We start from the raw sequence: 14,045 nt of genomic DNA, 5'->3' as shown, positions 1-14,045 counted from the left end.
TCAGAGTGATTAAATGAAGACTCGGCACATGACTTCTGAAAGGTTGCCGACCCGTGTTATACTCATGAAATCCACTCCTACCAGCCTCCCTCTGGAATGGAGTGAGAAAACGGGGACCTTGTCAGGCCGGATAGGGTTAGGCAACTTTCACTGAGATCGCTGATTCAACTCCAGTCTGTGTCAGTAACAAAGGCAAGTTGTTAACATCTGACTGCGGGTGGGTAGCCTACATATTACCCTTGTTCTTAGTGGTGCCATGCACTGAACACCCAAATGAAACTGCGGCCCGTTGCGGTAGGTGCTGTACATACTCATAGTGCGCGACAGTCTCTGCCCTGAGGGGCTTACAATCAAAATAGGCAAGACAGACAAAAGGTGGGAGGCGAAACAGAGCAGAAGTGAGTTGCCCACAGTCAGCGGTAGAGCCAAGAACGGAAGCCAGGTCTCTGAGCTGCTAGGCGGGACGGCTATCCACTAGACCACACTGAGTGTAATGAAGGGGTGGGTCTCAGCCCAGCTCCCAGCAGAAGGAGGTGCATGCATGTTGCACTAGGCTCAGCACCCTGGTTGGCTATCTTGCCAGACAGGCCAAAGACTTCTAGAGGCTCCTCCTCCTATAATGTGCAACCCATCGTGAGAGAGAGAAGCCAGACATAACCAGAGCACTGTTCTCCCCAGAGATCCCAAAGATTTTTCTCCTCCTGAGCGTGGTCCCATTTCTAATTTCCCCTCCAGCCTCATGCACCAAGAACCCCCTCTCCCGCCCCCTTTGCAAGTGGGACGGCGTGTGCTGCGGTGTTATCCCTTTGCCTCCATCCCATGCTCACCACTGCGGTGTCGTGTCCACCGTGAATCGAAGGAACTCGTCAGACATCGCAGCACCAATCAACCCCCCAAACAATATGTCTCTAACAGTCAGAGCGTACTGTGATCCCTCCCTCTGGAAGGAGATGCTGATAAGTCTTCCCTGTGCCTTTAATTCACATCTCTGGAGTCAAGCGCGAGTCACACATGTTGGGCAAGCTCTGCTTAATTACTAGTGGACAGTAAAAGCATCGTTAGGAAATTCACACTCAGGGATCTTGCAGTCTCTCTCTCTCGTTCTCACTAAGCAGAAGATGCTCAGAAGCTTGCTACACAGACTGCATTGCCTCTGTCCGAAAGGCCATGGTTTGTTACATCCCTGCCTGCAGCTGGAGCATGGCAGCTGGCGTGGGAGGGAAGAGGGCTGCTGCAGATGTCACAAGCTCTAATAGCACACAGCAAAAGCGTGATGACCATGGAGATGAGCAGAACCGTAGGCTTCGCATGTGCAGATAGACATGTGTGAACAGCAGTGGCTGCAGATGTGCAGCAGTGCACACACGCAAACACGGAGACGCATGCAATTACGGGGACCAGCACAGACGCACGCAAGGAGTCAGAGCCAAGCACATGGGAAACACGGGTGCACATGCCTGAACATATGCAAACATGGAGACCGACACGCCTGCAGCTGGCCCAAACATGCCTGCACATGTGCAAACAGGGAGACAAAAGTGGTATTTAGAAACATGCATGCTGCTATGTCTGTGCGCTGTCTCTCTCATACACCCACACAGACTCCCTTTCCCCCAGCAATATCCCAAAGGGCAAAGCCTGGGGCTTTTCTAATGGCTCCTGTAGGGAAGTATGTGCCTCTTCCCTACGCCACATGGAACCCTGCCCCTGGCTTGGGAGCCATGTCACTAACCATCATAGATCTCTGGGGTTTGGATTTGTCAAAGGTTTTGCTCCTTCTTTAATGCCTTTTGCCCCAGGATCTCAAGCCCTTTACAGTCATGCATTAGTCAACTTTTACAGAGCCCGTGAGGCAGGGAGAAGATCACTCCAACCACAGCTCGAACTCATCCAGCTCTGGGGTGGAGCGCATCAGCTGATTAACAGCCCCCAGCAATGCTACCAAACAGTTTGGAAGAGGAAGTGACAAGGGATCTTGTATCCCACGGACTCTGCAGGGGAGATTGTGGTAGTTGATACGAGTTAGCATTTGACAAGTATGCCAAGGCTGCTATGCAAAGTGTCATGGGATGCTGTGGCGGCTGCAGAGAAGAGGGCTCTGGCCTGACAATGAACAGTTTGTTCGGTTGTTTCCATTGCAGTTAAATGTCCAGTGGACTAAATCCTCTTCCAGCCCAGCTGCACCATCCAGCATCTTCACCTGTCAAATGGCTGAGCTCCTGTTCCCCTGGACGAGGCTATACAGACTGGGGAAGTGAGAGCCGGAGAACGCATCCTTAGCCATAAGCTCTGTGGGGACGCCCTTTTCGTTTTGTGTATGTACAGCGCCTAGCACTGAACTTGGCTAGGGCCTCTAAGCACCACATTCCTTACTCTTCCTCTGTGGCTGGCACCCCTTGTACATCAGCAAATCCACCCTGTGCGTCTACCTGAGAGCCTGCTGAGACCTGGTTACTCAGAAAGACCAGGGAGAGCAGCAGCTCGGCACCGAGTCCTCGGCCCTTGCTCCTCCTTGGAGCACGGCTACCTCTCCTTTGCAATGGCACTAAATCACTACGGTTCACAAGTGGCTAACACCAGCTTGGGGTCATTCTTACTCTGGGATGCCCGAATAACAATCTGATCTTTAGTGCCTAGCCCCAGTGGAGGGTGAAGAGAAATTTCAGGGCAGGAGATGGCTCCACTGTTGTTGTTTGCACACAGCAGGTTTGGGTTTGGTGGTCAGTTATGACTCCACAATGTGCCGATAACTCACCCGTCCCAGGCCCTGGGAGCAGTCGGGTGGTTTGTTTTGGTTACCCAAGGACAGAGCTAAGATCATTCCTCCCCTTGTTTCTTTCCTCGCTGACACTGTTTATCTCGCAGCGAGCTCAGTGCTGGTGAAAGGTGCTGGACTGACTGCCCTGGAGATGGGAATCCTCTGTTTGTTCACAGCACAGCTGGGGAGAGGGTTGCAGACGCCCGGCCTCTTCCCCCTGCTATGTACCCAGGGCCCTATAGCCATATTCCCCATGCCCTTATTCTGTACCTAGGGCTTGCTGGCCCCTTACTATCCCTCATGCCCTTCTATAGCCTTTCTTTAGCCTCTACCCTGTTTCCCTTTGTTCTCCATGCCCTGCAGAGACTGGCCAGTGCTCCCTAACTTGTGGCTCATCCCCCAGGGTCTGTCCTCTATCCCTCACCTATATGTCTATTATAACCTGTGCCTTATCTCTGGGATCCTACATTCTATGCCTGATACCCTGGCCCGGTCAGCCTCTGCTTAGACCCTAAAGTCCCACAGCCACTAACTAGTCTCTTCTACCCGATAGGCCTGGATTGAGCCCCCCCTGACTGATGTCCTGGCTCCTGCATCTCATGCCCTGAGCCACATCTACGTGTAATGGATGGCATAGGAATAGATGGCACACCATTAACGGCATCTAGGCCACAGAGCACCAGCCACATGGGGTCTCACCAGTGGATTTTGCAAAGAATATTAAGATTGAACCCAGAGATGCTGCCGAGCTAGACTCAGAAAGTGCCCCATCCCTGTGGGAAAAGCTGAGCGGTTCAAAGCAGATACACAGAATGCCAAGACAGAAACCGATTGGAGACAGTAACCGGAACCCCAGCCTGGATCTGCCCAACACAGCCATGGATTCTCTTTTGCCCCCTCAGCGGCTGAGATCTGCATTTTCAGCCTCCATTAGAAAACAAGGCTGTTTATGCATTTGGGTGGCCACATGGCACTCGGCTCCAGCCCCTTCGCCTCCCAAACAGACATCCCATTGTATCTGGAACCACTGTCGCCTGTTACCAGAGAAGAAACGCTGGACGCTAGCCACTACCCGCAGGATCCCTGGACCTGTCTGTCACTCCAGGATGTGTCTCCAATCAGCCTGCTCGAAAAGAAAAGGACAACGGATCCCTCACTGGGGAACAATAAATTCCCTAGGTCCGGAGAGTCAAATAGGCACCAGACATACTGAACTACAGAAAGCCACGTCCACCTGAGCTAACATCCAGGGGAGGGAACCCAAAAGTTCTATCTCCGTGGGGCAACTGCCTGCGTTTAACAAATGGGTGAGAGGGTGTGTGGCTGACCTCCTGGAAAGAAAGAAAGAAAGAAAGAAAGAAAGAAAGAAAGAAAGAAAGAAAGAAAGAAAGAAAGAAAGAAGAATAAATGGTTTGGCTGGCCAGGAAAGAGGACTGCAATAACATGCTTAACCCCAGGTAAAGAGGGGCTGGGAAGAAAGGATGGAGAAAGAGGAAGAGATGCAGCCACTCCTCAATATACAGAGGCTTAGTGGCACCTGCTGTTGCCTAGATAGGTGGCTTATATGGCACACACTGATGCTTCAAATCAATGATGTGATTCGAGATCCTTGTGCAACATCTCAGCACAGCAGAGTGGGGTCACCAGCCATTTCCTCTCCCGGGCTGCAGCAGCCTCCCCTGCAGCGTATGCCCCTATCAGAAGGAGGAAGGCAAAGCAGGGCACGGCAAGAGCAGGAATGACCTTTCTCTCCTTTCTCTCGGCGGGCAAGGTTGCCAGGTGGATTGCTCCTTCCCTAGATCTCTCCCACCCACCCATATGGCTGATGAGAATTCAAAGAGCCACTGAAAACATCCTTGACCGGGACTGGCTCTAAGCCACGGTGTGTAGGGTAGGAGCAACGGGAGGGTCTGGAGCAGAGTGGGAGAGCGAGGCAGAGCCTAGCGGACAAGGTGCAAAAAGACCATTGCCCCTGCCCCCTTGCTGGAGCTGAGTCCTGGAGCATCAAGCATGTGGAAGGAGGGGAGGATGGAATCTCAGTGGGCACCAGAGGTCTGGGGTGGTAGACCCGTGTTGGAGGGCCCGGGAATGGAATGTCAAGCTGTGATGGAGTGTAGGCTCGGGGTGCACTTGGGGTGGGATGAGGCTCATCTGCATTCTGCCTGGATCTCGCTGATAACAAGAGTGTCCCCCACCCAAATATTGTCTGGAGGGAGGGGAATATATACCTCACTGAGCGCCAGCATCAGAAGGGACGTCTTGTAAGGGGGAGGTGTCCCTAATACAGACCATTCCCCTCCCAGTGGGATCTGGAAGGGTAGGAACCTGTGAGTCAGATCCTCATCTGGTGTCAAGCACCCCATTCACAGCAGAGGCTGAGCCCCTGTTCCAAAGTCCGCTGCCTCGTGGTACAGAGAGAGCAGGGAGCTTCAGCCATGCCAGGGCAGAGCATCGGGAAAGAGGGAAGAAGAGAGAGATGGCTGACACCCCTGTCCTACCCACAGAATCACTCACTGCTCACTGCTTAAAAGCCTTTCAGTAGCAGCAGAGCAGAGCAGTTGCTGCAACCCCTCTGGGACCAGCCTGTGCCAACGGGCTGTCCCAGCCCCTGAGATGAAGAGGAAGAGAAAAGCAATTGCAAAGAAAGTATAGGGGTTAAACTGCCACACTCCATCCCCCAGATCACCTGCAATGCAGCCCCAGAGCCAGGCACATGCGCCCATAACGCGGATTGGTGCACGTAAACCGGGCAGCGGCAGGGTACGTACCCACTGGGCTCGGCATGTGCAAGCATCGCTCCCTGCTTCACCCGCAGTTTGTGTCTGTGACAAGCGCGCATTCAGTGGCTGCGAGGCTTGGAAGCCAGGCCCTTAAAACACGGGAAGAGTCACTCAGCCACTGGGGAGGCAGGGGAAGGACGGATGGAGGTTTGACTAGCCCCTGCGAGCTCTCACCTGCTGACTCAAGGAGCTCACTGCTCCCTCTACGGCAGCTAAGGCTGGAGTTTCTTTTCTGCTCCAGAGCTGAGAGGTTCCCTTCATCCCAGCAGCAATGAGAAAGTGAGCAGGCCCCATCCTAACCTGGTCTAAAACCTTTGCCAGGACAGGTCAATGGGCATCTTAGCTGGACATCAGGAGAGGGGCCTGGGCTTAAAAGCAGCTTAAGGGGGAGTGGGGGGATATAGTTGTCAGAGGTTTCCTTCCTCGGTTAGATGGGTTTTCAATTGAAAAGGTGATATGGGCTACAGAGCTTTCACTGCCGCCGGAGAGACCCTGGGAGGGCAGGGACTGAATGTGTGGCTCTGTGACCAAGCAAAACCTGTTTCTCGGCTGACATTAAGAGGGGACGGGGGAGAGGATGCAAACTGCACGCTGGCTCCCGGCACCAAACCACCAATGAGCTGGGGAGCTGGCTAGAGCTAAGCTGACGCATTTGAATAAGAGAACAGTTCTCACGGCATTATTTGATTAGGAGCCATCTGCCCCTCCCTAGATTTCATCTGTGCCCTTCGTACCAACAAACCCAACTGGCCTGTGCAGAAAGACACACGGACATGGCAGCGCACACCCCTTGTACACACATGCACACACCTCTGAACATGCCCACATCCCTGGATACACACGCACACCCACAGGGCATGCACACATACCGTTGTACGCACACTTGCATAGACGTACATATGTGCATACACACAAGCATGAAAAGACACATACACACATAGACACTTGTCTGTGGGCGCACCCACTCTCATGGGGTCACCGCTGCAGGGCTGGTAAAAAGCACTTTGGCATATGAGCCCGGGATAGCTATTGGGGGTATTTGCAGGATTCCCACCGCCACCTCGTCTGCTTTCATTACAAGCTTTAGCTCATCTGAGCAACACACTGGCCCAAATCTCATCACCCCAGGGAGTGGGCACCTTTGAAGGAAACTCTCCCAAACATCCTCTCCTGATCAGGAGGAATTCCCAGTGGAGGGTGGGGGCTCAGGACAAGCCCATGTGGGGGCTCCCACCACAGGACAGCAGGAGAGACAGCCACGGAAGGGGCAGCTAAAGCCAGAAATCTTCATTGGCCCAACGAGATCAAAGAAGAGCTGCTCTGACCGAAGAGCAACAACTTAGCAAGATGGAAGCGTGCATGGCTGCCATTTGCTAGAGAAAGTCAAGGGGGTCTTGTGTGTCCACCTGAGGACTTGCAAACTCATCCCTGCAAAGCTCCATGGACAGCCTCCTTCCTACTGCTTTGTGTCCCAGAGGGCCATCTCTCCCTCTGCTCCGTGCTGTGCACCTCACTATATAGCTGCCCCTTCCCCCAGGCCTGGCTGCTGCCGATTGCAATGACACAGTGCGTTTAGAGATGAGTGAATCTCCCTAGGCTACAGCAAGGCCATGTCACTGAGGAGGGGGCAGTCGCTTCTGCTCCACCCCAGCATCCTCCTCCTTCTTTATCTCATCTCTCTATCTAGGTTTAGACACCACGCCCATCTGACTGACTATGCACTCACTCCAACAGGAGAGCGAAAGGGAGGCCGCTGAGGGGGCCACCTGCTCATCTGGGGCTGGGAAGCAGGTCACTGGAGCTGGCTCACCCGGTTCCCGGTGTGACTCAACTCAGGAGCGAGAGGTGCCCGAAGGATAGTTCTCAGCTACCCAGTGCCTCCCTGGAAACTAGGCTGGTGCCAGCTGGAACGATCAAGCCTGAGGGAGAGCCAGCCATGAGGAAAAGGCTGCTGGACCCTGCCAATGCCCACTTACGCTATTAACCACTGGTTAGCGATGCCCCTTGCATTGTTCTGAGATGAGTATCCCATCATGTCCTCTCTTCCTAATCCTGCTTTGCAGCCCCCATAGCGTTTGCCAATGCTTTCCCATTAATTTTAACACCCCGGTGAGGCTGGTGATTATTATAACCCCATTATCCAGATCGGGGCAACTGAGGCAAAAGGAGGCAAAGAGACTCACCCTACAGTCATGCAGACTCAGAGGCAGAGCTTGGAAATTAAAGCCTGGAGTCTTGTTCCCTGGTCCCCCCCACTCTAACCAGTAGTCAAAAGTGGTTTCCACCATGCGGTAACCGCCGGGCTAGTTGAACTCGGGTCAGCTGGGTCGGCTCCAATTCCAGTTGGAACACCCAACCCCTGGTGACACACACACACGCCCATAAATTCACTCCAGGCCAAAACTCGGTCGGTAAGTTCCAGTGCACTAGCGATATTTAATGAGAAAACAGCCGCAAAACACACACGCTCACTTCCCAAAATAGTCTGATCCAGTTGTTGTCATGCTGCAGGAGTGCACAGAAGAAAAAAATCTGACCAATGAATGCGATGTTTGCAAGCGTCAGCCTTTTGGCAGATGCTTCATGATATTATAGCTGCTCTTCAGACCATAATATGGACCAGTCTCCTTTGGCCTCTAACACAGATATACAGCTTGGGCATTGTGAATGGTCTGATGACGGATTCTCCTGAAGGCTGTGCAATCTCCTTGGAAAGGAAATTTCCCCTTGAATTGCAGTGAAGTCTCACATCTGACCTAAGGCCTCCAGGCCACTATAACTTTGGTGTGACTTAGTCAGTGATCATCAAAGTACTTTGAAGTTGCAAATTGCCATCAGGCATGTCTATAGCACCTCCCATCTGAGGATCTCAAAGCACCTTACAAACCAAGCTATGCCGGCCCCACTATGAACTCAAGAAGTATTACTGTCCCAACTTAAGAGAAGGGAATTGCCAAAGGTCCCACAGGAAAGCCTGTAGCAGCACTGGGAATAGAAACCAGATCTTCTGGTGCCAAGTCACCCATATCAACCACAAGACTGGCAGTGCCCCGAATGGCACCAATTTCCATGGCAGATAAACAGATAGCGCATTAGTGCTTCTTAAACATAAATTGAACCACAACTGTTCCCAGCCTCTGAAAATCAGCTGGTTAAGATCTTTCTTCTCCAGCTCCCTATGGTTTTGAATAGGCTGATTCCCATTAACATCTTTGAAGCTCTACACCACAGCCTGACACGATACCTGGTAATGGCTCCAAACGGACAGGAAAGCAGATTTGCATGGTAGACTGCAGGAGCCCTGAATTGAATCCGTTATGGGCGATTGAGCAGATTGCATTAAAGACAATTTGTGAAACAGATTTTTATAAGGGACTTCTTATGGCTTTTTATGGCAAGGAACTTTTATCTCCTTAAAAGACAAAGCTAACATTATAAGAAGAGGGGGAAGGGGAGGGAAATGTACACAGGAGACGAACAAAAAAAAATCTGCACTGAACAGATGAGCATTAAAGGTCTGACAGAAGCAGAGGAATGCAGGGAGAAGACTAAAATTGCCTCCTGATTTCATTGCATCCTTCCTGGGTCCCATACCATTCTCTTCAGCAAAGTGGGTTATTTTTTTTTATTTGTTTTTTTGACCAGAGGAGTGAAAAAAAGCTTCATTCTGTGTTCTCCATCTCTCCCTGTCTTTTCCCTGACACCTCTGCCTCTCTAGCTCTCAGTGGCTATATATGGATAGCTTCATGCACACGCTCTCCAGCTTTTAAATGTAACGTCTCACTCCCTTGCAGAACTCACTGTGAACCGATGTTGCTGAGGTGAGCAGTTTAGTAAGATCCATAAGCTCCTTGAGCCTCAGGGACCATCTTTTTGTTCTGTTTCTGTACAGCATCTAGCACCCTTGAGCCCTCATCTCTGGCTGGGACTCCTACCCGCTACCACCCATGCTTCAGGGCACAAAGCAGTCACCAGCAGGGGTCAGGAAGGACTATATCGCCAAAGCGTTGCGGAGTTGACTGTACATTTCTCTCTGCAAATCAGAGCCAGGCTACCAGACTAGGTCGGCCACTGGTAGGCTCCAGGAGAGACAGAGGAGGGATAGCAGAGTAGACAGAGCACTGACCTATTGCAATATGGCAGGAGATGGGACTTCCCATGGACCCTTAAGTATAGCAGGAAGCAGGATACTGATTAGATGGAGCACTAGTCTCGTCTAGCATAGGCGACTGAAACTGAAGCAATGAAGAGACAGAGCAATTGTGTTTTGCTAAGGCAAGTCCTACGCTTCAGTGGTGATTTGAGGGATAAATTATTAATCACAGTGGCTGCAAGAGCAAACCACTCATCCCTCTGCCCCTGCAGACTCATTCCATCTCCAGTACTTTTTGGCTGTGGGTGGGGAGCGTGACCTAGCCAATGCCCTGAATGGAAAATCTCCAAGGGCATCCACGGCACATGATTTCCTGCAAAGTTTGAGCTTGTTTCCTGCAAGAAGCCACAGCTCAGAGCGGCTCTTAAAACAGCCAATCCACCTGGCTGGAGGAATAGTGGAGAACAGTGACCTGTATAAGAGCCCCAGGCTGTTTTCACCCATCACCTTATTCCTCTGCAATGCACAACCAGCTCCTTTTCCTCCCAGGCAGGGGGATAAGGAGGAACAGATCCAGCTCTGGCTTCCCTTTCCCCTGGACTCTCCACCCTTGGCAGATCCTCTCTGGACTCCTGACTTTCAGCACCAGGCCTTCAGCAGTCTCCCACATCCCTTGAGCTGGCCAGTCTCCGGGTTTGCCCATCCCTGATGCTCTCCAGTGGAGACAGGTCCTGGGTGCTTGTGGCCAGCTGCTGATCCGGCCCTCTGCCTTTCCCCCCTTTTAAAACACCCATCTCTGATCCAGCTCCTCCTGCCTCCCCAGCTGCAAGCCTCCCTCCCTCTGCAGCACGCACCCCCTGGGGAAGGGCAGGCAATGGGGCGCTGGCACCTGCACTCCCAGGCCCAGGCACAAGAAGCTAAGCCCTGAAAGAGGTTATCTGTTGCAGTTGCCTCCCAAACGCATTTTCCAGCACAATGCACCGGGACTGTCCCTGCCCCATCCGAGTGCTAAACTGACCGTCACCTTTTGTTTTCTTTGCAGGACCCCGGATTTACATTAACCCGTTTGGTGCTGCGGCAGGCGCAAGCCAGGGCCATTTGAAAAGTGGGTCAGCCTATGAACTGCCCTAAAGGCCAGGGGAGAAGGGGGCAGAACCAAGCCACGCCTGGCAAACCGCTGCCCCCGGGCCGGTTCTCCTCCCACTTGCACCAGCGGTAACGCGGGGTGAGTCTTCAGGGGAGTGGTTCTGTCTCGACCCACCTGGCCCCGGGATCCGAATCAGGCCCCAGGAGCGGCTCGGCACCGTGACCCGTGCAGCTGGGGGAAGTTCCCTCCGGAAACGGAACCCCCAAAGCATCTCTTGTCTGCGGGATAACGCAGCGGGGGCTTCCCACCCCTTTCAGAAAAGTGGGGGGCTGGCGAGCGAGCGCGCCCCAAACAGCTGTGCGCCTCGCCCAGCCCTTTTCTGGGAAGCCTGGCAGCGCCAGACGCTGCGAGCGCCAACAAGCAAACACACCGCCCCAGCGCCCGGGACACTGGAGCCCGGCTGCTGCCAAAACAAATCATCCTGTTGTTGTTTTACAGGCAAAATGAGATCGGCCCGTTCTGCCAGGCTCCCTCCGCCCCCTCCCTCCCATGCGGCACCCCCAGATGCCCACGCAGATGCCTTCACATCGGCTCCAAAGCTGGGCAAAAAAGGAAACAGCGTTCCCACCCCAGCAGCACCCCCACCCTATTCACCTCCAACTTCCCTTCGCCCCACAGCAGCCCACCCCCACCCCCATCCTTGCTGCCAGGGAGCCGGGCCCTTGGGAGGATGGGGCTGGGCACAGCCGATGCCCGTCGCTCACCTGGTAAGAGGGAAGCCACCAGCAAGCAAACTCCAGTAGTCCACCAGCACCCAGGGCATCTCGACTGCCGCCGCGGAGCCATCAGAGTTCCTGAGTCAAACAGACCGGGAGCGGCGCCGGGGTTCAGGCGAGCTGCTGGCTTGGGGTTGCACCCCGCCCCCCTTCCAAAAAAAAATTGCAAAGGAAAATACAAACCCAACCTAGGCCGGGGCAATAAATATCGAGTGCACCACACAAAGCTGGAGGGGCCCCTTAAAAATCCACCGATTGTCGCGGACAGCCTCCCTTCTGGGGCTGCAAAAAGAGCTCCAAGCGGGAGCCCGGACCCGGCTTTTTTTTTTCCAGCGGGCAGCTCTCCTCCTTCCTCCGGCGACCACGTCCTCAGGGGCAGAGCTCTCTCCCGGGGCGCCTGGCGTCCCCCCTTAGCACCGCCGCTCCCTGGAACCAGGCGGAGGGCAGGTCATGCTCCCCTTCACCGCCTCCCCCTCCGGACCCTGGGGGCAGGTCGGAGCCCTTCACCGGGGAACAAATCCCAATGCAACCGCGCAGGAGGCTGGGTCTCTTCCCCCGCCGCCCAGCCGGGCTTTGCAAAGAGGGGGAAAGGGCTGGTTAATTTCCAGTCCACGTTGCTGCTGCGATCAGATGGTCCCAGCTTGGTGCAAGTTGCAAAGCTCCATGTCTTTGCTTCTCTCCTCCAGGAGCAGAGGGGAGGCAGTCCCCGGGCACCGAGAGCGGGAGAGAGCGGGCTGGCGGCCGGGGGACTCTTTGGCACCGAGATTTTGCTGCTGCGGCGGCGGCTGGGGGAAAGAACTGGAGTCTCCTTGGAGCATCAGCACGGGAAAAGCGGGTCCCTCCCTTCTGGTCTCTGATCTGTAACAATGGAACGCGCAGACACACACTGGCGCGGCTCCGGATCCGTAACCCCGCTCCTCCGCCGTGATGTCAGCCCATGTAAAGCAGGAGGAGGGCTCAGCCTTAACCCTTTCCAGCCCCCCCACGCCTCGGCAGCAGCCGCCCAGCCGTGGCCTGCAGCCGCCCCACACTCGCAGACCGGGCTCTGGCTCGGTTTTTTTAGGGCTCCCCCCTCCCCCCCTAAAAATTAGCACCGAGTTCAAGTGGCTGCGCCCGCCGGGAAAAGCAGATTTAACATGGTCCCAGACCAGTACTCAGCCAGTCTGGTCCCGATCCTGCTAAGGCACCATTAGCCCACTAGTTTCAACTGGATAACTCCCCCCCACACACACACACACACAGGGAAGATCTGCAGCGCCGGACCCACTGTTTGTTCTGGTTTGGCATATTTAATCCCTGTAGTCATCCCATGGGACCGGGGTTTTGTGGGTTCCAGTGCTCTTGAGTAGTGGGCCGGGGAGTCAGGATTCCTGGGTTCACCCACACATGCCCGCCTTCACCTCAAGCATTTCCCTTGTATATTGTTTCCCTCGTCCAGCATCCATAGTCTGTCCTGTCCATTTAGACTACAAGCTTTTCTGGGAGAGGACTGGAATGATGGATAAGTAATAAAATGATCTGGTTTTCATGGCTGAGAGTCCCTGGGCCCCATTTTATCTATCTGTACAAAGGGGGTAACCATGATAGGGATTTGCTTTACAAAGGGGTTGGATGAAGGCTACAGGACAAGGTTCCCAGCTCGTGGAGTCACGGGATGAAATCAGAATACTATGGTTTTAGCCCTCATGGATACAGAGGAACGCCTGAACATGTGAACCAAGTATTATATGCCTGTCTGTGCTTGAAATAATAGCCCCTGTCACCTCAGTGGAGGGTGGGGCTGCACTGTGGGGGTGAGGGACTGGGCAATATCTAAATCTCCCGCTTTCTGTCATTTGGCCCAGTTGTGAGACTTCATTAACGACTGCAAAGCACTTGGATGATGAAGGCAAACTTGTACTATTGGTAACAAGTAGAAGTCTGCCCCCAGCCAGAGACAGCTCATCAGAGGGATGCAGTTTAGGGTGCAACCGTTTCCATAGCCCATGGTATAGAAGGAGTGGCACAGCTGGCATCATAGCTGACTGCTTTTGACTTCCCTAAGCCAATGGATCAGGTGCCTATTTTGCAGCTGGGTGGACTGGAGGTGAGATTTAGTGTGTGATTAAGCAAAACTCAAACCCACCACCTCTGAGACTGCAGTCAAGCCACTGGCCACCACACCTCATAATTGGTTTATGTATATACACACATACACACACATACTTTTATAAACGTCCCTTGTTTATGTAGGACCTAGACAATGTGCAATGTAAACAAAGGCCATGCTTTGAACATATTTTGTGTGTATATCTATAGGTAGTCATGCTGATTCAGAATTAGCATTTTTTGCATGTATGTACTTTTTTAAAATGACCCTTGAATATAGGACCTAGAGAAAAACAATGTTTTCTGCTTTTAAAGGTCCCTCTGCTAACTCAGTATTTAACCAACAAACCCTAGACCTCAAGCTGCACTGGCATCAACAAGGTTGCTGAGTCTCAAACAAAGATGTGACGAACAACAACAACAACAACAAAGTCATGTTGATTTCAAGCTCCATTAGAAACAA

The 14,045-nt window shown here is 53.2% G+C and overlaps 1 protein-coding gene across 7 annotated transcripts in view; it reads right to left on the bottom strand.

Moving 5' to 3' along the window:
- Positions 1-12,426, bottom strand: part of NECTIN1 (nectin cell adhesion molecule 1) — a 155,624-nt gene extending 143,198 nt beyond the window's left edge. For 2 of the 7 annotated variants that reach the window (XM_042851884.2, XM_042851882.2), the window contains exon 1: positions 11,483-12,382. In XM_042851884.2, coding sequence (XP_042707818.2) covers positions 11,483-11,564 — 82 coding nt within the window. In that variant the 5' untranslated portion in view covers positions 11,565-12,382. Of the gene's footprint in view, positions 1-10,892; positions 11,017-11,482 lie in introns of those variants that run through there. The other 5 variants (XM_008164527.4, XM_065570342.1, XM_065570344.1 and 2 more) reach the window with 5 other exon arrangements.
- Between the last annotated feature and the right edge of the window lie 1,619 nt (positions 12,427-14,045).

The sequence above is a fragment of the Chrysemys picta genome, chromosome 16 (assembly GCF_011386835.1).
Source record: "Chrysemys picta bellii isolate R12L10 chromosome 16, ASM1138683v2, whole genome shotgun sequence".
NCBI lineage: Eukaryota > Metazoa > Chordata > Testudines > Emydidae > Chrysemys > Chrysemys picta.
This window is presented reverse-complemented; position numbering and strand designations above follow the sequence as displayed.